Raw genomic sequence first — 25,319 nt, 5'->3', positions numbered from 1 at the left:
TCCCAGCTGTGGATGTGATCCATGTGTAATGCTGAAAGAATCACAGCTGTGGATGTGATCCGTGTGTAATGCTGAAAGAATCCCAGCTGTGGATGTGATCCATGTGTAATGCTGAAAGAATCCCAGCTGTGGATGTGATCCACGTGGTAATGCTGAAAGAATCCCAGCTGTGGATGTGATCCATGTGGTAATGCTGAAAGAATCACAGCTGTGGATGTGATCCACGTGTAATGCTGAGCATCTGGCTGACTGGGTTGGTTCGGTCCTGACTGGACTACGGCTCCGCTGACAAGAGCAGCTCACAAGAAACTATTAAAAAAAAAAAAGGTTTTAACTTGGCACAGGCCCTGCACTTTCCGGCTGTGTTTTCAATTATCCGCCACCCCATTTCAAAGGAAGTCACAAACACTCAACTTCAAGACAGGCATCCACTTCAATGAATCCCATTTAGGACTGAACTGCACAACAACAAAGACAGAGAGAACCTGCACCCACCACGAGCAGGCGGTTGCAGATTCTCTGAAAAGAGACTGCGGTGGTGTCAACATTATAGCTCGTCTCCCGGCTACTTTCCATCTTAAAATGGCACTGAACATGACAAATGAAGATGTCTTCCGCGGGAGTCTGAAGAGAGGAACGTTAGCCTACACCTCCCCCATTTGACTAAGCCTGCCCCCGGCATTCAAGATGTTTCATCTTGCCTACTCCAGGGCCCTATAAAACGCTTTAGATTTATTTGTTGTTGCCTGATTGGGTGTAGTTATACCCTTTAGTTGAAATGCATACCTAGGGAGAGGCTGTTGTTTAGCTGTGTTTTTGTAGCGTAGACGTCATGGTAAAGTTATCAACACATAAAATCCACTGAAACGAATCAGAATACAATTCTGCCAGGTAAGCATAGTTTGGAGTTCACGTTTGGTACGCGTTTTACTTTTACCAGAGGCTGTTTTCATTAGCTAGTATCGTCGCTAACGGCTACTCAAAATGGTGCACCACACACACACACACACACAGGCATTTGCCTCTTCAGAAAGTTGCAGGAAAATCTGTCGTTCTGCCCCCTGAACAAGGCAGTTAACCCACTGTTCCTAGGCAGTTAACCCACTGTTCCTAGGCAGTTAACCCACTGTTCCTAGGCAGTTAACCCACTGTTCCTAGGCAGTTAACCCACTGTTCCTAGGCAGTTAACCCGCTGTTCCTAGGCAGTTAACCCACTGTTCCTAGGCAGTTAACCCACTGTTCCTAGGCAGTTAACCCACTGTTCCTAGGCAGTTAACCCACTGTTCCTAGGCAGTTAACCCACTGTTCCTAGGCAGTTAACCCGCTGTTCCTAGGCAGTTAACCCACTGTTCCTAGGCAGTTAACCCACTGTTCCTAGGCAGTTAACCCACTGTTCCTAGGCAGTTAACCCACTGTTCCTAGGCAGTTAACCCACCGTTCCTAGGCAGTTAACCCACTGTTCCTAGGCAGTTAACCCACTGTTCCTAGGCAGTTAACCCACTGTTCCTAGGCAGTTAACCCACTGTTCCTAGGCAGTTAACCCACTGTTCCTAGGCAGTTAACCCACTGTTCCTAGGCCATCATTGAAAATAAGAATTTGTTCATAAAACTGTAAAAAATAAAAATAAAAAAAAAAGCCAGTTTAAACATTGAGAAATGTATCACATCTACACTCTAAACACTCCTGTCTTTGGATTCCACACATTGACAGAGGAGCTGAGGGGGAGTCTGGACTGGAGGGGAAACACTACTAGATCACATGGGAGTTTACAGATCAAAAAGACTCATTTCTTCGGAGGCCGTGTGTACGGGAGACAGTTGCCCTGCTATGCGTAGTCGGGAGTGTGCTGCTCCTCAACAGTGTGTGTCTAGGTTTATACTGTTTTTGTCCATCTCCCTGCTCCTCCCTGCAGAAAGACTACTTCAATGATGAAGGCTAGTTGTTCTTAGACTGTCCTCAAGGCTGGGGTTGTCTGGTGCAGGTATATTCTACTGGAATATGCTTTGGGGTGCTACTGTGCAGAAGGAATCCAAGGCTGGGGTTGTCTGGTGCAGGTATATTCTACTGGAAGATGCTTTGGGGTGCTACTGTGCAGAAGGAATCCAAGGCTGGGGTTGTCTGGTGCAGGTATATTCTACTGGAATATGCTTTGGGGTGCTACTGTGCAGAAGGAATCCAAGGCTGCAGTACTGCACCACTTCACTTCCCCTTCTAGGTCCCATAAACACACACAACCACAACGCCTGACTTCCAGAGTTTAAATGAAGCACCCATGTTGCTATAAGGTCGAAGTAATGTGGAGTAAACACGAGAAAGGTTGCTAAGCCAACGGTCAACTGAGAGGATCCTCTCCCAGCTCCAAACTGGTCAGTCCGGAGAAAATGTGCACGAGAGTCTCTCTGCGCCACCCCACAATCCCCTCTGCACAGCCCTGACTAACCCTGAGCTGCCTGTTTAAGGAATGTGCTGTAATACAATAGCACCAGTCACAGGCCACCGTGGGCAGTGAGAGAGAGGGGGAGAGAGAGAGAGAGAGGGGGAGAGAGAGAGAGAGAGAGAGAGAGAGAGAGAGGGGCTGTGCTCAGGACCCTGTCGATCAAGTCACGCTGTAAAGCCCTGGATTTAGGTACTGTGTAGTCCCAGTGGCACAGAGAGCCTTGGATTTAGGTCCTGTGTAGTCCCAGTGGTACAGAGAGCCCTGGATTTAGGTTCTGTGTAGTCCCAGTGGCACAGAGAGCTCTGGATTTAGGTCCTGTGTAGTCCCAGTGGCACAGAGAGCCCTGGATTTAGGTCCTGTGTAGTCCCAGTGGCACAGAGAGCCTTGGATTTAGGTCCTGTGTAGTCCCAGTGGTACAGAGAGCCCTGGATTTAGGTCCTGTGTAGTCCCAGTGGCACAGAGAGCTCTGGATTTAGGTCCTGTGTAGTCCCAGTGGCACAGAGAGCCCTGGATTTAGGTCCTGTGTAGTCCCAGTGGCACAGAGAGCCCTGGATTTAGGTTCTGTGTAGTCCCAGTGGCACAGAGAGCTCTGGATTTAGGTCCTGTGTAGTCCCAGTGGCACAGAGAGCCCTGGATTTAGGTCCTGTGTAGTCCCAGTGGCACAGAGAGCCCTGGATTTAGGTCCTGTGTAGTCCCAGTGGCACAGAGAGCCCTGGATTTAGGTCCTGTGTAGTCCCAGTGGCACAGAGAGCCCTGGATTTAGGTCCTGTGTAGTCCCAGTGGCACAGAGAGCCCTGGATTTAGGTCCTGTGTAGTCCCAGTGGCACAGAGAGCCCTAGATTTAGGTCCTGTGTAGTCCCAGTGGCACAGAGAGCCCTGGATTTAGGTCCTGTGTAGTCCCAGTGGCACAGAGAGCGCTGGATGGAGCCTGCCATTTCACAGGCACTGCTCACCACCCAGACACATTCCCCACAGAATACGAGAGAGATCCAAAAATACCTATTAATGAAAAGCACTGCTCTATCAATCTAACTATCAAACTTCACTGCCGAGGGAGGAATGCTAGACCCCCCCCCCCCCCCAGCATGAAGCACTTTCTCTACAGTAGAGTTCATTGAACTCCGACAAGGTTGCAATAACTGGCAGTGAGGAAAGTGCCTGGTGCTGAGAAGAGGCATTTAGCTGAAAAATGACATAAACCTCTTGCATTGTTAATTAATTAGGAGGCATTGAGTAACAGTAGGGCCCTGTAAAATCCGTTTTTAAAAAATGTGCCTGCTTCCATTTGTTCCCCCCCCCCCCCCCCCCAAATTCCATGTCTGTTTTCTCAGGTTACTCTAATAAAAACAATAAATAAATATAAATATATATATATATATATATATATATATATATATATATATATATATATATAAATATATATATATATATATATATATATATATATATATATATATATATATATATATATATATATATATATATATATATATATATATATATATATATATATATATATATATATATATTTTTTTTTTTTTTTTTAAATGATTAAAATAAATATATAAATGTATAAATATATATATAGGATGTTGTAAGTCGACAGAAATGCTAAAACCACATCGGATGATGACTTTTTTCCCCAATAGTTCTGGGAAAAATCCATGGAGGGGCGGAGGGTTATCATTATCGATAAAAGTTCAAGTGTAAACATATGCGCACACTGCACACAAATCACATACAGGAGAACTCCTGTGACGTTTTAGAAAGTTGCAGAAAATACTGACTCACTGAAGCATTTTATCTTATGATATACTTGGGCAAATTGATATTTAAAGTTCAATATGTTTTTGAATATTGTTGAATTTCGTTTTAACTGCCACGGGCCGCGGTGTATTTTAAATGACCTGTTTTGAGCATTGTGCAAGTAGATACCTTTTTACAGACCCATCTGTGGTAGAATGACCCTATTTACAGACCCATCTGTGGTAGAATGACCCTATTTACAGACCCATCTGTGGTAGAATGACCCTATTTACAGACCCATCTGTGGTAGAATGACCCTATTTACAGACCCATCTGTGGTAGAATGACCCTATTTACAGACCCATCTGTGGTAGAATGACCCTATTTACAGACCCATCTGTGGTAGAATGACCCTTTTTACAGACCCATCTGTGGTAGAATGACCTTTTTACAGACCCATCTGTGGTAGAATGACCCTATTTACAGACCCATCTGTGGTAGAATGACCCTATTTACAGACCCATCTGTGGTAGAATGACCCTTTTTACAGACCCATCTGTGGTAGAATGACCCTTTTTACAGACCCATCTGTGGTAGAATGACCTTTTTACAGACCCATCTGTGGTAGAATGACCCTATTTACATACCCATCTGTGGTAGAATGACCCTATTTACAGACCCATCTGTGGTAGAATGACCCTATTTACAGACCCATCTGTGGTAGAATGACCCTATTTACAGACCCATCTGTGGTAGAATGACCCTATTTACATGGCATGGGAAGGTCATGACAGTAGCATGTGAAGGTCATGACAGTAGCATGGGCGCTGACGACTACATAATGTCAGAAATTGCCCATTGATCAGACATCGAGGGACACACAGGATGATACTATGAGAAGGGGGAGAAGGGGCTGTAGGATCTCTGTCAAGTAGCCATTGCTATGTTCTTAGCTTTAAAATTTGAGGTCAACCAAGACTTTAAAATGTGTCTAAACAAATGACCCTAGACCGTTTATCTCTAGAGGGTCGATGAGATATCTTGTCCCTTTGTCACCGGATTTCCTGTCCTGCTGGCATGATCCTCACAGAGGGAGTCTATTCTACTTCCTCTCCTCCTTCCCTGCTCAAGACAGCGAGAGTGAGTTGAACTGACTGCCTCTTTCCATTAGATGTTAGAGGTCAAACACGCAGCAAGATGACACAGGAAACCTCCCGCCACAGAGTTCAGATAGCCAGAGGCAGCAGTCCCAAAGCTCCAAAGATAAGCAGAAAAGCCTCTCAGTGGGATCCGGATGGCCTCTTCAATACAACGGAAGCAGAAAACCCTCTCAGTGGGATCCGGATGGCCTCTTCAATACAACGGAAGCAGAAAACCCTCTCAGTGGGATCCGGATGGCCTCTTCAATACAACGGAAGCAGAAAACCCTCTCAGTGGGATCCGGATGGCCTCTTCAATACAACGGAAGCAGAAAACCCTCTCAGTGGGATCCGGATGGCCTCTTCAATACAGCGGAAGCAGAAAACCCTCTCAGTGGGATCCGGATGGCCTCTTCAATACAACGGAAGCAGAAAAGCCTCTCAGTAGACAAGTTTCCATCCAATTGGCAACCGATTTTAATGTGAATATTCTACAATCTGTATAAACTGTGGACTTGTTGCGGATAAAAGTCAGAATGCGATGACACACAAAAATTTACTTTTTTTTCGCTTTTATTTTCATGTACTGAATAAAAATCTAAAGTTTAACTCTACTGATAGTTTTGTCACAAACTGTTGCGTTAAATAGTGAATGTGCCTCCTCTGGTCTTGGTGCCTGAGCTCTAAGCCAACAGCTCGCAGATACAGTGCAGGTAGTCTAGTCTACATGATGAGATTATAATGGATAAGAGACAGAATGTTATTTTGTGAAAACGGCAGCCAAGCATCGATGATCACGTCACCGGAATAAGACTCTCGATATTTATCAGAAAGGAGCGTCAAGCTCATCACCTTGCTCTTTCACCTCCCCTGTGAAGTTCATCATAACTTATTTAATCTTTAGCCTAATAAACTGTATTCTTTCCCGATGAGTCGGAGTGAGCGCAACATGTCATCACGTGACTTCATATCATCAGTTAATAATATTGAAGTTGTTATTACAACAATATTTAGGCATAAAGGCGTTTCCACCATAAAGATCCCACCATGTCGAACTAACAAATAATCTGTCGGCATTTAATCTGTGGATGGAAACGTGCTTAGTGGGATCCGGATGGCCTCTTCATTACAGCAGAAGTAGCACACAGCTCAAAGTGACAACCCTTGATACCTCGTCCTGTCGATCCACCAAGTGCCAACCGATGAACACTTTGAAAAGCATACTCTCGTCATGACTTGGAGATCAGTAGCCAGTAATTATGTCTAATGGGTAACTTTAGCCTGGAGGCCCCCCCCCCCAGCTGACTAAGTGCAGGGCTGGAAAAGGCGGAGGCTTATTGATGCTCTCAACAACAAAAAAAATCTGTTGCCAGGACAAGACATCGGACACTTCCCCTGGAGCTTCACTTTAGTCTCAGCGCCTGGCGGTGACATACGGCCGACAGGTGGAACTGATCTCCTGGTGCAAAGCCTCTTCGTGAGATAGCTTTACAAAACCCTCCAGGGACCCTGTCAGGAACCTTATCAGAGAACTGCGGAACTCTGGCTTCTCACATCTTTGGCATCTGGCACACTGAAGCCTTCCACCCCCCCCCCTCGCTATGTCCACAAGCAACCCATAGCCTTGTAAAAACAAGTCTGCCAATTTGAGTGCCTGAGAACACCAGAAGGTTTGCAAATCCTAATGGCAGTGAAGGGCCTGAGCAGTAACCCATTGCTGAAATGACTAGCAAACAGAGGACAGGAATCTATGGTATGTAGTGCTACAGACTGATGCCAATGTTGTGTCTTGCAGAACATAATTCACTTTTTTCTGGGCTACGGGGTGTGTACAGCAGCGTAAAAGTCCCCAGAGGAGGAGACATTAGCGTTAAGATAGAGCCCCATGCACTGCTTAACACCCATCAAATTCAGTGATTACATGAGAGGTTTCGAGACAGTACAAAGCTCTTATCCCCCCACACAGAGAACTAGATTACATCTGTTGCTCACTCCACTTGAAAGCAAAGTGCTACATTAAAATCTCCTAAATCACTTGGTCACGATGAGCTAGACATACTAATACTGCAGCAGCAAACAAACAACCGGCATCTGTCATCATTCAAATCAGTTGATTAAACAGCAGCCAAACGCAAAAAAAAACGAAGACATGATAGCTTGTTTCTTACCTTCTCACTTTTCATTTTCTTCAGGTTTCTGCATTCGCCGTTGTCCATCTCCTCTGGCTCACTTTTAATGGCTAACGGTGGTACAACAATCCGTGTGGAATCCAGGGCGATATTCCCAAGTTGCTCAGCCACAGCCAAGTCTGTACTTTGCGTACCCTCAAATGGAACGCCACGACATGCCAAAGGCAACACTAGGACACCTACATCCTTCTCAATAGTAGCCACAGATTCACTTCTCTCCTTCTTACTTTTCCCAGAACCCCCCTCCTTGTCCTTCTTTCCACCAGAAACATTACGGGAGGCTTTGCTGCTCTTCTCAGCACCCTTTCCAGAGTTTGAGTTTGCCGTGGGACCTGTGCCAACGGCGGGTCCTGTGACCTCACCCTGGGTTCGCACCTGGGCGTCTTTCTTGGCCCCGTCTGTAACCGAGGCCTTGCCACTGTCCTTTGAGCTCTTACTACGCTTTGATTTGGGTTTACTCTCTTTGCCTTGAGCAGCGGGTACGGGGCTAACAAATGTAATGTTGTCGGGTAGAGCTGCTACAGCGCTGGGAGGGGCAGCCATGCCCCCGCCGTCTTTAGTGCCAGACATCTCAAGTTTGTCCTTTTCTAGGTCTGCGTCGAGGTCAATGATCAGATTGCCAACACCTATATCCCATTCGTCGCCGCTGTCATAAGTGTCCACCGCATTAGAGTCCACACCTTTCCCGCCTGCAGTGCCACTGCTTAGGGACATCTTAGTGCCAGCGGCCCGGGCGCGCCACCGTTAAGTCTGACCTTCTCAGACCACTTGAGGCAGTGGGAGAAGGGTTTCAGCAGCTTTAGGGTCTTCTCCGTATCCCCTTCCCAGTAACCCACATTGTTTGCTCTGTAAAGGGAGGAAGAAAAGATGTGTGAAAAGTACGCAGTCAAAAGTCGAGCTCTAACATTCCAAGATAAACTATAAGGAGATCATCATCAGATATTAGAATCTTGTAACACAGGAAGGTCTGGCAGGCAAGACAGTATCCACTTTCATAGAGTATTGTAAACCTATGTGTACAAAGAATTATTCCTAAACAGGTGCCTGAGGGAAAGTCTTTCTGACAATGTTGTCTCGTTGACCTAATGTGTAGTCTCTGTAGCTCGCTGACCTAATGTGTAGTCTCTGTAGCTCGCTGACCTAATGTGTAGTCTCTGTAGCTCGTTGACCTAATGTGTAGTCTCTGTAGCTCGCTGACCTAATGTGTAGTCTCTGTAGCTCGTTGACCTAATGTGTAGTCTCTGTAGCTCGTTGACCTAATGTGTAGTCTCTGTAGCTCGCTGACCTAATGTGTAGTCTCTGTAGCTCGCTGACCTAATGTGTAGTCTCTGTAGCTCGTTGACCTAATGTGTAGTCTCTGTAGCTCGCTGACCTAATGTGTAGTCAGTCTCTAACTTGATGACCTAATGTGTAGTCTCTGTAGCTCGTTGACCTAATGTGTAGTCTCTGTAGCTCGTTGACCTAATGTGTAGTCTCTGTAGCTCGTTGACCTAATGTGTAGTCTCTGTAGCTCGTTGACCTAATGTGTAGTCTCTGTAGCTCGTTGACCTAATGTGTAGTCTCTGTAGCTCGTTGACCTAATGTGTAGTGTATATTTGACCTAATTTGAAGGTGCAATAGCTTTACTTATCATAAACTGTACCATTCCCGAAAACAATAACCAAGCTTCCTCAAAATTCAGGGAGAAAGCTGCCTTTGGGTTTACAAGGCAACATGGCGGCTTTGCCAGGGAGGGTGAGGTTTCTGCAAACACCAAACACATATGGAGTCCATTTCCTCTTTCACCAGCAGGTTGACGTCAGGCAGGACTAAAGAGACCTCTGAAATCATCAAAGCCACAAACCCTGCCCCAGAGATCAAGCTCCAGGCTCCTCACCAGAGCTTCTCCCTCACCGGATATTCAGTCTAATTAACACCATGACATATCAATCCACTGCAGTCAACAAAAGCACCAAAACAAGGTTGACTTCTACTGCCGGAATCAAAGCCCACTTACCCAGTTTGCTCTATATAAGCTAATGGGGGAGGGGGGGGGGGAAATGGATAACAGTGTCAGCATTAATGATCTGTAACGAAGGTCTTGGTGAAGCAACAACTGCCTCTCCGTTGTGAAACATTGAATACGACACACAAATAGATTTGCATTCATAAATCAGTGTGGGTGGGAGGACCGGACTAAACAAAAGACACACTTGGGCCTAACATTTTGTGCCAGAATTCTTTGCTTAGGAAGTTCTGGGTCATCTTAGTCTCAGCCTGTACGATCAAATGGACCAAAATGTAAGGCAAAAAAGAGACTCTCTAGCAAGGACCTTCTTCTTAACCAGTTTTTTCTGAGTTATTGGTATTCCCCACACTAGGCTTTTTACACCATGACAGACCAATAAAGAGTGAAACAAGACCCAGGCATTTTATGGGCCCCGACACACTTTGCCTCCATTGAGGCAGATCCCAGCACTTTGCCTCCATTGAGGCAGATCCCAGCCCTTTGCCTCCATTGAGGCAGATCCCAGCCCTTTGCCTCCATTGAGGCAGATCCCAGCACTTTGCCTCCATTGAGGCAGATCCCAGCACTTTGCCTCCATTGAGGCAGATCCCAGCCCTTTGCCTCCATTGAGGCAGATCCCAGCACTTTGCCTCCATTGAGGCAGATCCCAGCACTTTGCCTCCATTGAGGCAGATCACAGCCCTTTGCCTCCATTGAGGCAGATCACAGCACTTTGCCGCTTTTGATTTCCTAACACTGGGTCAAAAACAACTTGTGTGCCGGAAGAGGACACAAGCCCTCTTTTCAAGGCACTTATCATATGAATGCGTTGGCGTAACCCTTTCGCTCCTTCATGACAATGGAAGGCCAATTCTCTCTCACACACACACACACACACACACACACGAGAGAGAGAAAGAAAGAGCGAGATGCACTCGAGATGTTTGCAGAGTCTGATTGAGATGCATGACGCGTACCATAAACAAAGTAGATTTGACAAAGGCTGACCATTTTAGATACTCGGCATTCGGCATTATTCTTGAAATGGAAAGGTAAATAACAAAAACAATGTAACTTTACAACAAACAAAATCTTCCCTTCACAGGAAACAGGATATAGAGCCAGTGGATAGCCACTGTTTTCAGCATTGGGTCCTTCCTTGCTCTAGCTAGTTACAATCTAGCGAGTGGAAACAGGATATAGAGCCAGTGGATAGCCACCGTTTTCAGCATTGGGTCATTCCTTGCTCTAGCTACTAAAGCTAGTTACAATCTAGCGAGTGGAAACAGGATATAGAGCCAGTGGATAGTCACCGTTTTCAGCATTGGGTCCTTCCTTGCTCTAGCTACTAAAGCTAGTTACAATCTAGCGAGTGGAAACAGGATATAGAGCCAGTGGATAGCCACCGTTTTCAGCATTGGGTCCTTCCTTGCTCTAGCTAGTTACAATCTAGCGAGTGGAAACAGGATATAGAGCCAGTGGATAGCCACCGTTTTCAGCATTGGGTCCTTCCTTGCTCTAGCTAGTTACAATCTAGCGAGTGGAAACAGGATATAGAGCCAGTGGATAGCCACTGTTTTCAGCATTGGGTCCTTCCTTGCTCTAGCTAGTTACAATCTAGCGAGTGGAAACAGGATATAGAGCCAGTGGATAGCCACTGTTTTCAGCATTGGGTCCTTCCTTGCTCTAGCTAGTTACAATCTAGCGAGTGGAAACAGGATATAGAGCCAGTGGATAGCCACTGTTTTCAGCATTGGGTCCTTCCTTGCTCTAGCTACTAAAGCTAGTTACAATCTAGCGAGTGGAAACAGGATATAGAGCCAGTGGATAGCCACCGTTTTCAGCATTGGGTCCTTCCTTGCTCTAGCTAGTTACAATCTAGCGAGTGGAAACAGGATATAGAGCCAGTGGATAGCCACTGTTTTCAGCATTGGGTCCTTCCTTGCTCTAGCTAGTTACAATCTAGCGAGTGGAAACAGGATATAGAGCCAGTGGATAGCCACTGTTTTCAGCATTGGGTCCTTCCTTGCTCTAGCTAGTTACAATCTAGCGAGTGGAAACAGGATATAGAGTCAGTGGATAGCCACTGTTTTTAGCATTGGGTCCTTCCTTGCTCTAGCTAGTTACAATCTAGCGAGTGGAAACAGGATATAGAGCCAGTGGATAGCCACTGTTTTCAGCATTGGGTCCTTCCTTGCTCTAGCTACTATAGCTAGTTACAATCTAGCGAGTGGAAACAGGATAGAGCCAGTGGATAGCCACCGTTTTCAGCATTGGGTCCTTCCTTGCTCTAGCTACTATAGCTAGTTACAATCTAGCGAGTGGAAACAGGATATAGAGCCAGTGGATAGCCACTGTTTTCAGCATTGGGTCCTTCCTTGCTCTAGCTAGTTACAATCTAGCGAGTGGAAACAGGATATAGAGCCAGTGGATAGCCACTGTTTTCAGCATTGGGTCCTTCCTTGCTCTAGCTAGTTACAATCTAGCGAGTGGAAACAGGATATAGAGCCAGTGGATAGCCACTGTTTTCAGCATTGGGTCCTTCCTTGCTCTAGCTACTATAGCTAGTTACAATCTAGCGAGTGGAAACAGGATATAGAGCCAGTGGATAGCCACTGTTTTCAGCATTGGGTCCTTCCTTGCTCTAGCTAGTTACAATCTAGCGAGTGGAAACAGGATATAGAGCCAGTGGATAGCCACTGTTTTCAGCATTGGGTCCTTCCTTGCTCTAGCTAGTTACAATCTAGCGAGTGGAAACAGGATATAGAGCCAGTGGATAGCCACTGTTTTCAGCATTGGGTCCTTCCTTGCTCTAGCTAGTTACAATCTAGCGAGTGGAAACAGGATATAGAGCCAGTGGATAGCCACCGTTTTCAGCATTGGGTCCTTCCTTGCTCTAGCTAGTTACAATCTAGCGAGTGGAAACAGGATATAGAGCCAGTGGATAGCCACTGTTTTCAGCATTGGGTCCTTCCTTGCTCTAGCTAGTTACAATCTAGCGAGTGGAAACAGGATATAGAGCCAGTGGATAGCCACTGTTTTCAGCATTGGGTCCTTCCTTGCTCTAGCTAGTTACAATCTAGCGAGTGGAAACAGGATATAGAGCCAGTGGATAGCCACTGTTTTCAGCATTGGGTCCTTCCTTGCTCTAGCTAGTTACAATCTAGCGAGTGGAAACAGGATATAGAGCCAGTGGATAGCCACTGTTTTCAGCATTGGGTCCTTCCTTGCTCTAGCTACTAAAGCTAGTTACAATCTAGCGAGTGGAAACAGGATATAGAGCCAGTGGATAGCCACCGTTTTCAGCATTGGGTCCTTCCTTGCTCTAGCTAGTTACAATCTAGCGAGTGGAAACAGGATATAGAGCCAGTGGATAGCCACTGTTTTCAGCATTGGGTCCTTCCTTGCTCTAGCTAGTTACAATCTAGCGAGTGGAAACAGGATATAGAGCCAGTGGATAGCCACTGTTTTCAGCATTGGGTCCTTCCTTGCTCTAGCTAGTTACAATCTAGCGAGTGGAAACAGGATATAGAGTCAGTGGATAGCCACTGTTTTTAGCATTGGGTCCTTCCTTGCTCTAGCTAGTTACAATCTAGCGAGTGGAAACAGGATATAGAGCCAGTGGATAGCCACTGTTTTCAGCATTGGGTCCTTCCTTGCTCTAGCTACTATAGCTAGTTACAATCTAGCGAGTGGAAACAGGATAGAGCCAGTGGATAGCCACCGTTTTCAGCATTGGGTCCTTCCTTGCTCTAGCTACTATAGCTAGTTACAATCTAGCGAGTGGAAACAGGATATAGAGCCAGTGGATAGCCACTGTTTTCAGCATTGGGTCCTTCCTTGCTCTAGCTAGTTACAATCTAGCGAGTGGAAACAGGATATAGAGCCAGTGGATAGCCACTGTTTTCAGCATTGGGTCCTTCCTTGCTCTAGCTAGTTACAATCTAGCGAGTGGAAACAGGATATAGAGCCAGTGGATAGCCACTGTTTTCAGCATTGGGTCCTTCCTTGCTCTAGCTACTATAGCTAGGTACAATCTAGCGAGTGGAAACAGGATATAGAGCCAGTGGATAGCCACTGTTTTCAGCATTGGGTCCTTCCTTGCTCTAGCTAGTTACAATCTAGCGAGTGGAAACAGGATATAGAGCCAGTGGATAGCCACTGTTTTCAGCATTGGGTCCTTCCTTGCTCTAGCTAGTTACAATCTAGCGAGTGGAAACAGGATATAGAGCCAGTGGATAGCCACTGTTTTCAGCATTGGGTCCTTCCTTGCTCTAGCTAGTTACAATCTAGCGAGTGGAAACAGGATATAGAGCCAGTGGATAGCCACCGTTTTCAGCATTGGGTCCTTCCTTGCTCTAGCTAGTTACAATCTAGCGAGTGGAAACAGGATATAGAGCCAGTGGATAGCCACTGTTTTCAGCATTGGGTCCTTCCTTGCTCTAGCTAGTTACAATCTAGCGAGTGGAAACAGGATATAGAGCCAGTGGATAGCCACTGTTTTCAGCATTGGGTCCTTCCTTGCTCTAGCTAGTTACAATCTAGCGAGTGGAAACAGGATATAGAGCCAGTGGATAGCCACTGTTTTCAGCATTGGGTCCTTCCTTGCTCTAGCTAGTTACAATCTAGCGAGTGGAAACAGGATATAGAGCCAGTGGATAGCCACTGTTTTCAGCATTGGGTCCTTCCTTGCTCTAGCTAGTTACAATCTAGCGAGTGGAAACAGGATATAGATCCAGTGGATAGCCACTGTTTTCAGCATTGGGTCCTTCCTTGCTCTAGCTAGTTACAATCTAGCGAGTGGAAACAGGATATAGAGCCAGTGGATAGCCACTGTTTTCAGCATTGGGTCCTTCCTTGCTCTAGCTAGTTACAATCTAGCGAGTGGAAACAGGATATAGAGCCAGTGGATAGCCACTGTTTTCAGCATTGGGTCCTTCCTTGCTCTAGCTAGTTACAATCAAGCGAGTGGAAACAGGATATAGAGCCAGTGGATAGCCACCGTTTTCAGCATTGGGTCCTTCCTTGCTCTAGCTAGTTACAATCTAGCGAGTGGAAACAGGATAGAGCCAGTGGATAGACACTGTTTTCAGCATTGGGTCCTTCCTTGCTCTAGCTAGTTACAATCTAGCGAGTGGAAACAGGATAGAGCCAGTGGATAGCCACTGTTTTCAGCATTGGGTCCTTCCTTGCTCTAGCTAGTTACAATCTAGCGAGTGGAAACAGGATATAGAGCCAGTGGATAGCCACCGTTTTCAGCATTGGGTCCTTCCTTGCTCTAGCTAGTTACAATCTAGCGAGTGGAAACAGGATATAGAGCCAGTGGATAGCCACTGTTTTCAGCATTGGGTCCTTCCTTGCTCTAGCTAGTTACAATCTAGCGAGTGGAAACAGGATATAGAGCCAGTGGATAGCCACCGTTTTCAGCATTGGGTCCTTCCTTGCTCTAGCTAGTTACAATCTAGCGAGTGGAAACAGGATATAGAGCCAGTGGATAGCCACCGTTTTCAGCATTGGGTCCTTCCTTGCTCTAGCTAGTTACAATCTAGCGAGTGGAAACAGGATAGAGCCAGTGGATAGCCACCGTTTTCAGCATTGGGTCCTTCCTTGCTCTAGCTAGTTACAATCTAGCGAGTGGAAACAGGATATAGAGCCAGTGGATAGCCACTGTTTTCAGCATTGGGTCCTTCCTTGCTCTAGCTACTATAGCTAGTTACAATCTAGCGAGTGGAAACAGGATATAGAGCCAGTGGATAGCCACTGTTTTCAGCATTGGGTCCTTCCTTGCTCTAGCTAGTTACAATCTAGCGAGTGGAAACAGGATATAGAGCCAGTGGATAGCCACTGTTTTCAGCATTGGGTCCTTCCTTGCTCTAGCTACTATAGCTAGTTACAATCTAGCGAGTGGAAACAGGATATAGAGCCAGTGGATAGCCACTTTTCCGCATTGGGTCCTTCCTTGCTCTAGCTACTATAGCTCTGGCTGTGTTGCAGTGTATTCTGTTGAATTCTTGAAATGCTCACCCAGCAGCAGGGTAAAATGCTCCGTCTGCGTTTGATTGGTTGTGAAGCCAGATGGTCAGACAGGGGGTGTGGGGGGGGGATAAATAAATAAATAAATAGAAAATAACTCTTAAGTAGTCTGGTCTAATCCTTTAGTCACAGGGCTTGAGCCTGCTGAGAGGTGCAAGCATTCCCGTCAACTACAATCCCAACTAAAAAACATGAGGCCACAAAACCAGGAAGAATCCAGACAGACAGCCAAACATACTGCAAAAATGGATGGGTTCTACTTGATAAACAATTTAGGCCTAGCTGTCTGACTATCAATCTGCTGCTACTCTCTGTTCATCAGATATGCATAGTCACTTTAACCATATCTACATGTACATACTACCTCAAATCAGCCTGACTAACAGGTGTCTCTGTATGTAGCCTCGCTACTGTTATAGCATATCTTTTTACTGTTGTTTTATTTCTTTACCTACTTATTGTTCATCTAATACCTGTTTTGCACTCTTGGTTAGAGCCTGTAAGCATTTCACTGTATTCAGCGCATGTGACAAATAAACTTTACATTTGATTTGATCAATCTGTGATTTTAAGAACTCTCTCCTGCAATGTCAGGGAAAGACCGTGTTGAAAAGATAACATAGAATCTAATAAGACTATTTGTGCTGCTTGAAATGACAGTGGATTATTCTAAGGCAAGCAGAGCTATTCTGAGAACTGCCTTTCTGGTGAAATGTCTCTAATTCCACACTTAATTAAACTAACCGAAGTCGGAGGATTTCTGCAGGATGAGACGCGATTACAAAATGTCCACTCGCTGCTCTGCTCTCTTTTCATTGTCATTCAGTAACACTCTCCTTACATGGTAATTGTTCCAAAATAATCTGGGCAAGTCCATGGCAACAGAGTGATGTCGAGACTCAGATGTTTCACTTTAAAATGTATGATAAACAAAAGCCAATGACGGCAAAGTTATACAACTCTATGCACAAGGACTAACTCATTTCCACTGAAAATATTACAAAACCACATTTATACTTAACACAAATATAAACGCAACATGTACAGTGTTGGTACCATGTTTCATGAGTTGAAATAAAAGATCCCAGAAATGTTCCATATGCACAAAAAGCTTATTTCTCTCAAATCTGGTGCACAACACCAGTCTCAACATCAACAGCGAAGAGGCGACTCCAGGATGCTGGCCTTCTAGGCAGAGTTGCAAAGAAAAAGCCACAACTCAGACTGGCCAATAAAAAGAAAAGATTAAGATGGGCAAAAGAACAAACACTGGACAGAGGAACTCTGCCTAGAAGACCAGCATCCTGGAGTCGCTTCTTCACTGTTGAAGTCGAGAGTGGTGTTTTTCGGGTACCATTTAATGAAGCTGCCAGTGAGGCATCTGTTTCTCAAACTAGACACCAATTTACTTGTCCTCTTGTTCAGTTGTGCACCGGGGCTGCCCACTCCACAAATGCTGATGCTCCAGATACTCAACTAGTCTAAAGAAGGCCAGTTTTATTGCTTCTTTAAATCAGAACAGTTTTCAGCTGTGCTAACGTAATTGCAAAGGGGTTTTCTATGATGATCAATTAGCCTTTTAAAATGATAAACTTGGATTAGCTAACACAACGTGCCCCTGGAAAACAGGAGTGATGGTTGCTGATAATGGGCCTCTGTACCCTTATGTAGATATTCCGTTAAAAATCATCCATTTCCAGCTACAATAGTCATTTACAACATTAGCAATGTCTACACTGTATTTCTGATCAATTTGACGTTATTTTAGTGGACACAAATAATGTGCTTTTCTTTCACAAACAAGGACATTTCTAAGTGACCCCAAACTTTTGGACGGTAGAGTATCTAACTTTTTTACACACACACACACCAGTCAAAAGTTTGGACACACTGCATTCCCAATCTGTCCCTCATACCATCAGTCACCTAATCATCCCCAGCTTACAATTGGCTCATTCACCCCCCCTCTCTCTCCCCTCTCCCCTGTAACTATTCCCCAGATTTTTGCTGTAAATGGGAACGTGTTCAAAGTCAACTTACCTGGTAAAATAAGGGCTATTAAAAAAGGGGGGGGGGGGTTCCTTTATTTTTACTGTTTTCTACATTGCAGGATAATGGTAAAGACATCAAAATTATGAAATAATATATGGAATCATGTAGTAACCAAAAAAGTAGCCACCTTCAGCCTTAAATGACAGCTTTGCACACGCGTTGGCATTCTCTCAACCAGCTTCACCCGGAATGCTTTTTCAACAGTCTTGAAGGAGTTCCCACATATGCTGAGCACCTGTTGGCTGCTTTTCAGTCACTCCGCAGTCCAACTCATCCCAAACCATCTCAATTGGGTAGAGGTCGGGTGGTTGGGGAGGCCAGGTCATCTGATGCAGCACTCCATCACTCTCCTTCTTGGTCAAATAGCCCTTACACACCTGGAGGTGTGTTTTGGTCATTTTCCTGTTGAAAAACAAATAATAGTCCCACTAAGCGCAAACCAAATGGGATGGTGTATTGCTGCAGAATACTTGTGGTAGCCATACTGGTTAAGTGTGCTCTGAATTCTAAATAAACCCCTGACAGTGTAACCAGCAAAGCACCACCACACCTCCTCCTTCAGGCATCACGGTGGGAACCACACATGCGGAGGGAGATCTGTTCACATACTCTGCGTCTCACAAAGACACAGTGGTTATAACCAAAAATCTCAAATTTGGACTCATCAGACCAAAGGACAGATTTCCACCAGTCCAATGTCCATTGCTCATGTTTCTTGGGCCAAGCAAGTCTCTTCTTATTATTGGTGTCCTTTAGTATTGGTTTCTTTCCTAATTCAACCATGAAGGCCTGACTCACGCAGTCTCCTCTGATGTTGATGTTGAGATGTGTCTTACTTTGGGCTGCAATTTCTGAGGCTGGTAACTCTAATGAACTTATCCTCTGAAGCAGAGGTAAACTCTGGGTCTTCCTTTTCTGTGGCGGTCTTCATGAGAGCCAGTTTCATCATAGCACTTGATGGTTTTTGCGATTGCACTTCAAGAAACGTTCAAAGTCCTTGAAATTTTCCAGATTGACTGGCTTTCATGTCTTAAAAGTAATGGACAATTGTTTCTCTTTGTTTACTTGAGCTGTTCTTGCCATAATATTGACTTGGTCTTTCACTAAATAGGGCTATCTTCTGTATACCGACCCTACTTTATCACAACTGATTGGTACAAACGCATTGAGGAAAGAAATTCCACAAATTAACTTTTAACAAGGCACACCTGTTAATTGAAATGCTTTCCAGGTGACTACCTCATGAAGCTGGTTGAGAGAATTCCTTGAGTGTGCAAAGCTGTCAACAAGGCAAAGGGTGGCTACTTTGAAGAATCTCAAATATAAAAATTTGTTTAACACTTTTTTGGTTACTACATGATTCCATATGTGTTATTTCATAGTGTTGATGTCTTCACTGTTATTCTACAATGTAGAAAATAGTTTTAAAAAATAAAGAAAAACCCTGGAATGAGTAGGTGTCCCAACTTTTGACTGGTACTGTATATAGTGTATAATTTACATTGTATCATACATGAGTTAAAAAAATGAAATCATAATTACTCCTTGTTAGAAAAAATTTTGGTCCAAATCGAATCTTAGGTACTATATTTGTTGAATAGTACATGAATCCTATAAATTAAAATGGCCAATTTGGGTGCTAACAATTAGCTTAATTTCTCAGAGATCAAATTATATTGTAACATTAATATTGTAGGAATCGTATCTGTTTCTAACAGAAAGGATTTCAGAACAACCTGATGGTTTCCATCCTCTTTCTGATGCTTTTTAGAGGTGGACCAAGACTCCCGTTTTCAGAACACAGTATGAAACTACTCCATACAGATTTCCTGTTGTCGCCTCTATCAAACAAACCTGCTGTAGCCCAATTTACTACCTCAGATTTGACAAAAGACTTCTCCATCTAGTTTTATCAGCATTCATAAGATCAATCAATCATCTTAAAGCTTATTAAATATACATCTTATTGTTGTGGACTTGAGTGGAGGGGGCTTAAATAATTGCATTTTTCATCCCTTGCTAGATCAATTGAATTTCCCACCAATCCATTACTTTTTTACATGTTTAGTTGCTTTCACAAATTCTGCTCTACTTCCTGATTGTGGCAACATGGGAAAATCCCCTGATTGACAGACACTGTGGCAAGCAATACCAAGCAATTCTGTCTCCCCGCTCCTCTCTCAGAGGAGGATTATGAGCAACAGTTAGCCATTTGAAAACCACAGGGTCATGTAGAGGCGCAACACAGCTTGCAGACACAGAAATAACGTTACATCGTTTAAGGGTTTAGAATTTAACAGGCTATCATTCTGCTGGAAATGCTTCAATTTGAGATAATAGCTTGATACTAGTCCTGAGCTATCTGAAGTCCAATACCATTGCAATTTTTTATTTTTATTTTACCCTTACCTTACCAGGTAAGTTGACTGAGAACACATTCTCATTGACAGCAACAACATGGGGAATAATTACAGTGGAGAGGAAGGGAGATGAATGAGCCAATTGTAAGCTGGGGATGATTAGGTGACCGTGATGGTATGAGGGACAGATTGGGAATTTAGCCAGGACACTGGTGTTCTCATAAGAGTAGGGGTGATAAATGCCATGGGATCTTTAGTGACCACAGAGAGTCAGGACACCCGTTTAATGTCGCATCCAAAAGACGGCTCCCTACACAGGGCAAAGTCCCCAAACACTGGGGCACTGGGATATTTTTTTGCGATCCGAGGAAAGAGCACCTCCTACTGGCCCTCCAACACCACCTGGTCTACCATTCAGAGACCAACCAGGACCATCCCAGCTCTGCACCCCTCACAGCAACTTGCCCAAGACTCTACCATTTCTCCTTCCCCCAAACCCAGATAGGTGATGTTCTGAAAGAGCTGCAAAATCTGGACAAACAGATCACCGACCATTCCGAAACCCACCGTACCTTCTCCGCTACGCAATCTGGTTTCCGAGTTCGTCATTGGTGCACCTCAGCCACGCTCAAGGTCCTAAACGATATCATAACCGCCATCGATAAAAGACAATACTGTGCAGCAGTCTTCATCAATCTGGCCAAGGCTTTCGACTCTGTCAATCACTGCATTCTTATCGGCAGACTCAACAGCCTGGTTTTCTCAAATGACTGCCTTGCCTGGTTCAACAACTTCTTCTCTGATAGAGTTCAGTCAAATCGGAGGGCCTGTTGTCCGGACCTCTGGCAGTCTCTATGGGGTGCCACAGGGTTTAATTCTCGTTCTGACTCTTTTCTCTGTATACATCAATGATGTCGCTCTTGCTGCTGGTGATTCTCTGATCCACCTCTACACAGACGACACCATTCTGTATACCTCTGGCCCTTCTTTGGACACTGTGTTAACAAACCTTCAATGCCATACAACACTCCTTCCATGGCCTCCAACTGCTCTTAAATGCAAGTAAAACGAAATGCATGCTCTTCAACCGATCGCTGCCCGCACCCGTCCAGCCGTCTAGCATCACTACTCTGGACGGATCTGACTTAGAATATGTGGACAACTACAAATACCTAGGTAATACATAGGTGTCAGGTTAGACTGTAAACTCTCCTTCCAAACTCACATTAATAATAATAATAATAATAATAATAATAATAATAATAATAATAATACGCCCCATTCCGACAGATCATTCCTTTTCATTTCGCTGCACCTCCGTGGAAAATGTGATTCCATTAAAACATCCTGATACCAAAAAGCATGACTTCCATTAACTACAGAAAGATACAGTTCCTACTCGATGGTTAGCCTACAGTACCTAGCGCCAGCTCAATGTGTACTGAGTGTGCTCTGTTAGCCCCTGAACAGGTTGTCCTCTCCAGTCAGTTACACAAAAACCCTGGTGGCTTACTGTGCTGCTACAGGTGCCCTTCCAGGTGTCTGTAAATATCTACACTCATTTAGCTTTCTCTGCCACATGCCAGTGAGCCAGGAAGTGAACAGCGAGGAGAGGCACCAGTGAATCTGGGCAGACACGCTCCCGCTGCACTACAAGGGCCTAATTAACACAGGCATTCGCAGCGAATGCCTGATGAGAAACGTGAAGGGAGCATAAAGCATCCGCGGCCCAGGGACGCCTCTCGCAACACGATGACAGACAAAGGGATCAGATTGATTCCAACCTCGGTTCTGTCAGGGCTTTCAAAGCAGTGGAGAAAAATTAAAAAACAGACAAGATGGAGAGAGCTGGGAAAAAAACAAGCGCGAGAGATTACACAAGAGAACCTGTGACCTGATTGGGCAGAGCTCTGCCTGCACAGCACCGCCTTTCATTTATTTTTTTTTATTCCCCCTTCGCTGCAGAGTAATTGAAAAACTCTAATAAAGAATGAGGTTTCAAAGCCTGCTGGCGCAGAGAGAAAGTGACAGGCTCTGTGTGAATCACAGAGAGCTCTCTGAAGAGGCTGGGGCGTGGTATAGAGAAGAAGCAGCAGCACAGGCAGAAGCACTTCCCCCTGGTTAGATTAGGCCCGCTACACGAGATGAAAGAGTTGCTATGGTTTTCATATTCCCTTTTGTTTCCCCCCCCCCCCCCCCCCTCACTAAATCAGAGACCTCTGGGAGCAGAGACACCTCCTCCACTGTGGCAGGCCCGGGGAACGATTTATCGAGCCTTCGCTCAGAGATGATGACACACTGAGTGATACAGACGGCCCTATTGCTTTTTCAGACCCGGAACCCGCTCTGCACTAGGCAGACATTGATTGCTCGGCTATTGACGTGGCTGCTGGGCTGAGTGTGATCTGCCTCTGCTTCCTGGGAGCTTTGCCTGCCTGCATTATTCAGCTATCATTAAGGAGGGACAGGAGGATCCCCAATGGCCGCCGGGGCTCTGCCTGCCAGGCTCATAACTCACCGGTTTCACTGTCAGCCTTTTACAGACAGTGGCCACCTTCAGCAGTCACATATCAGTACTGCTTTCCACCACCCCTTCCCACCGTCCCTTCTGATAGGGTTTCCGGACCCCTCTCGACCCTATCTGTGACGACCCAGTGTGTTGCCCTTATCAGTAAAAGCACCGTATGCTGTTTAAACATCCCACGCAGGTTTGAATGCTGTCCATTCGGATCAGTATCACTCCTCAAATCAATCTCCCAGGGTTGATCAAACACAAAGAAAATCCTTACCTGCCAAAGGGAATCTGTTGTCACGTCACATGACCTCATTCACCCAATTATTTTTGTAAAGCCTACCATTTAGGCCTAAAGCTTTTCGACGTCAAGTGTTTTCATATCTTAAATAATGGGTTTGCATTCACAGAGCCTGCGTGCATTGCCTCCCACTGTAGTCTAGTTCAGTACTGAGGGCTTAAAGGAACAATCTGAACAGGCAATGTTCCAGTATATCATTTTACAATCCATCCACAACATTCTGTTTTTCACCATTCTCAAACATCTCTGATTGAATCAATATTTTCATGAATAGGAGAGCAGCAAAGCATTTCCCTCAGGGGTTGGAGAGTGGATTCCAACTGCAATTCTTCATTTCAATAACGCTCATTCAAAACCTCCGTTTACAGTGTATCCATGGCAACAGGCCCGCAGAATGAGAAATTCCATTTCGATCCCAATTTCACAACATGCCAGTGGTGATGAAAGCCGGCACGATAGAGAGCAAATAAAAACTGAGTCGGTCTTGGTAACACAGCCCCCGTCTTGGTAGCACAGCCCCCGTCTTGGTAGCACAGCCCCAGGTCTTGGTAGCACAGCCCCAGGTCTTGGTAGCACAGACCCCGTCTTGGTAGCACAGACCCCGTCTTGGTAGCACAGACCCCGTCTTGGTAGCACAGACCCCGTCTTGGTAGCACAGACCCCGTCTTGGTAGCACAGCCCCGGTCTTGGTAGTACAGCCCCCATCTTGGTAACACAGCCCTGGTTTTGATCACCTCTTGAGGCTGGCACCTTTAGCACTGCAGAATAACAACCAAATAAGGACTTCAATTACATTTGTAGGACCCGCTAATGAGGGACGGGTATTCTGTGCAGGGATCCACGCCGAGGCCGGCCAGTGTAATTGGATTGTCTGCCGACTGAAATAGAAATATCCCAAACCAGGCTACAGGTGATGGAGATCATCAAATCAAATTTTATTGGTCACACACACATTATTGCAGGGGTAGCAAAATGCTTGAATTATCAGGAACTGGAGAGAGCAGCCATTCTCTGCTTAGTGTCTGAATTTAACCTTTATTTAACTAGGCAAGTCAGTTAATTAAGAACATTCTTATTTACATTGATGGCCTAGGAACAGTGGGTTAACTACCTTGTTCAGGGGGTAGAATGACAGATTTTTTTTTACCTTGCCAGCTTTGGGAATCGATCCCAAAAGGTTTAGTGGCCCAACGCTCAAACCACTAGGCTACCTGCCACCCCAAGGGGAGGTAGGTGGCAACCACTTCAGAGTACAGGACTTTAATTTCCTCCCCCCCTACACAACATGGTACAGTCCCTCTGGGTACTGTTTGGGTGCCGTGTCAAACACAGTGTTGACTCGGCAGCCTATAAGGTATAGTCTCTTTATCTGCTCGTTGCAGACCAAGGCTTTTTAGTTCAGCTGGGCCATGCTACTCCAGTCGAGACCACAGAGAAACCCTTTGATATGTCCACTGTGCTGTCAGATAAGCCGCGGCAGAAACGAAACATTTCCCGTTGTTTTTCCATCTCCATTCCCATTGGTGCATACATACGAATAAAGCAAGGTAATCGGTATGCATCAGATTTCACTTCATCATGATCGGTGGATGAGAAGAGAGGAGAGAAAGAGAGAAAACCATTTGGCAGGCGGGAGGGATGAGAACCCCCCCCCCCCGGGTAATAGGTTCAAAGAGAGGGAGCGCATTGCAGACCCAGCCGCCATGTCACAGATCAGCTCCAGCTCTTTTTTTTTTTTACACACGGCACAGAAACAGTGCTCTGCCGACAACTCTGGCCAGGAAGAGGTCCGTCCGCACCTTCACAGACCTGACAAGTTGCCAGATTGATTTCCCCCAGAAGTGTGAAGTGCAGCTATGGAGCATTTGCAGGAGGCTCTATTAGAGAGAGCCAAGCCATCAACCACTGCAATGGCCCTGTATCAACCCAGAGAACAGAAGGGTCCCGGGGGAACACAGAGACAATGCTCAGCCTCAAGGACAGTAGGCCATTTTCTCCTGTCACTCATGTTCAGACAGCCATTACAGCAACCAATGATCACTATACAGCGCAGAGTCCCACTGTGCAGCGTGTCAGTAGCTCAGTGACATTTCTGGGGTCTCTGAAGCACAGCCCAATCAATTGTGTCATGTTTTACTACACTCTGAGATATGACTTGAGCAGTGTTGATTACAATTAAAGTCAGAATGCGCAGCTAGCTAGAACAGGGATGCATTTCTACACCAGATGCATTCGATTTATTATGTAGGCTAATTTGTCGGTTGAAATAAAAAATGTAAACAGCTGACTGAAATATGTTCTGGACACTCGATATGGACCACACAGCCGTCACTGCTAAGCTTCTGGGCTTAGTAAAGATGTCCTGTTTTTTTATTTATTTTAATGGCCAAACAACCACTAGATTTTCAAAACGTATTCATCTTCTTCCAAGTTGTTTGTTAATGTTTCCCAGGTTTGTTCGAACTGGACACAATAAGACACATTTAAAGCAGTTTAAAACCACTGCTCTGCGGTTTCTTTGTGTCTGTCTGACTTCATATTTGAATAGTTTTCATTTATTGT

At 45.2% G+C, this 25,319-nt stretch overlaps 1 protein-coding gene across 2 annotated transcripts in view; it reads right to left on the bottom strand.

Moving 5' to 3' along the window:
* The window catches only part of LOC110521236 (zinc finger protein 609), a 181,666-nt gene that overhangs the window by 109,695 nt on the left and 46,652 nt on the right, over window positions 1-25,319 (bottom strand). For both annotated transcript variants that reach the window (XM_036968847.1, XM_036968845.1), the window contains exon 2: window positions 7,492-8,358. In XM_036968847.1, the coding sequence (XP_036824742.1) occupies window positions 7,492-8,226 (735 nt within the window). In that variant the 5' untranslated portion in view covers window positions 8,227-8,358. The remainder of the gene's footprint in view (window positions 1-7,491; window positions 8,359-25,319) is intronic.

This window comes from Oncorhynchus mykiss, chromosome 30 (genome assembly GCF_013265735.2).
Source record: "Oncorhynchus mykiss isolate Arlee chromosome 30, USDA_OmykA_1.1, whole genome shotgun sequence".
In the NCBI taxonomy this organism is placed as follows: domain Eukaryota; kingdom Metazoa; phylum Chordata; class Actinopteri; order Salmoniformes; family Salmonidae; genus Oncorhynchus; species Oncorhynchus mykiss.
Note: the sequence above shows the minus strand (reverse complement) of the source record. Positions and strands in the feature narration are given on the sequence as shown.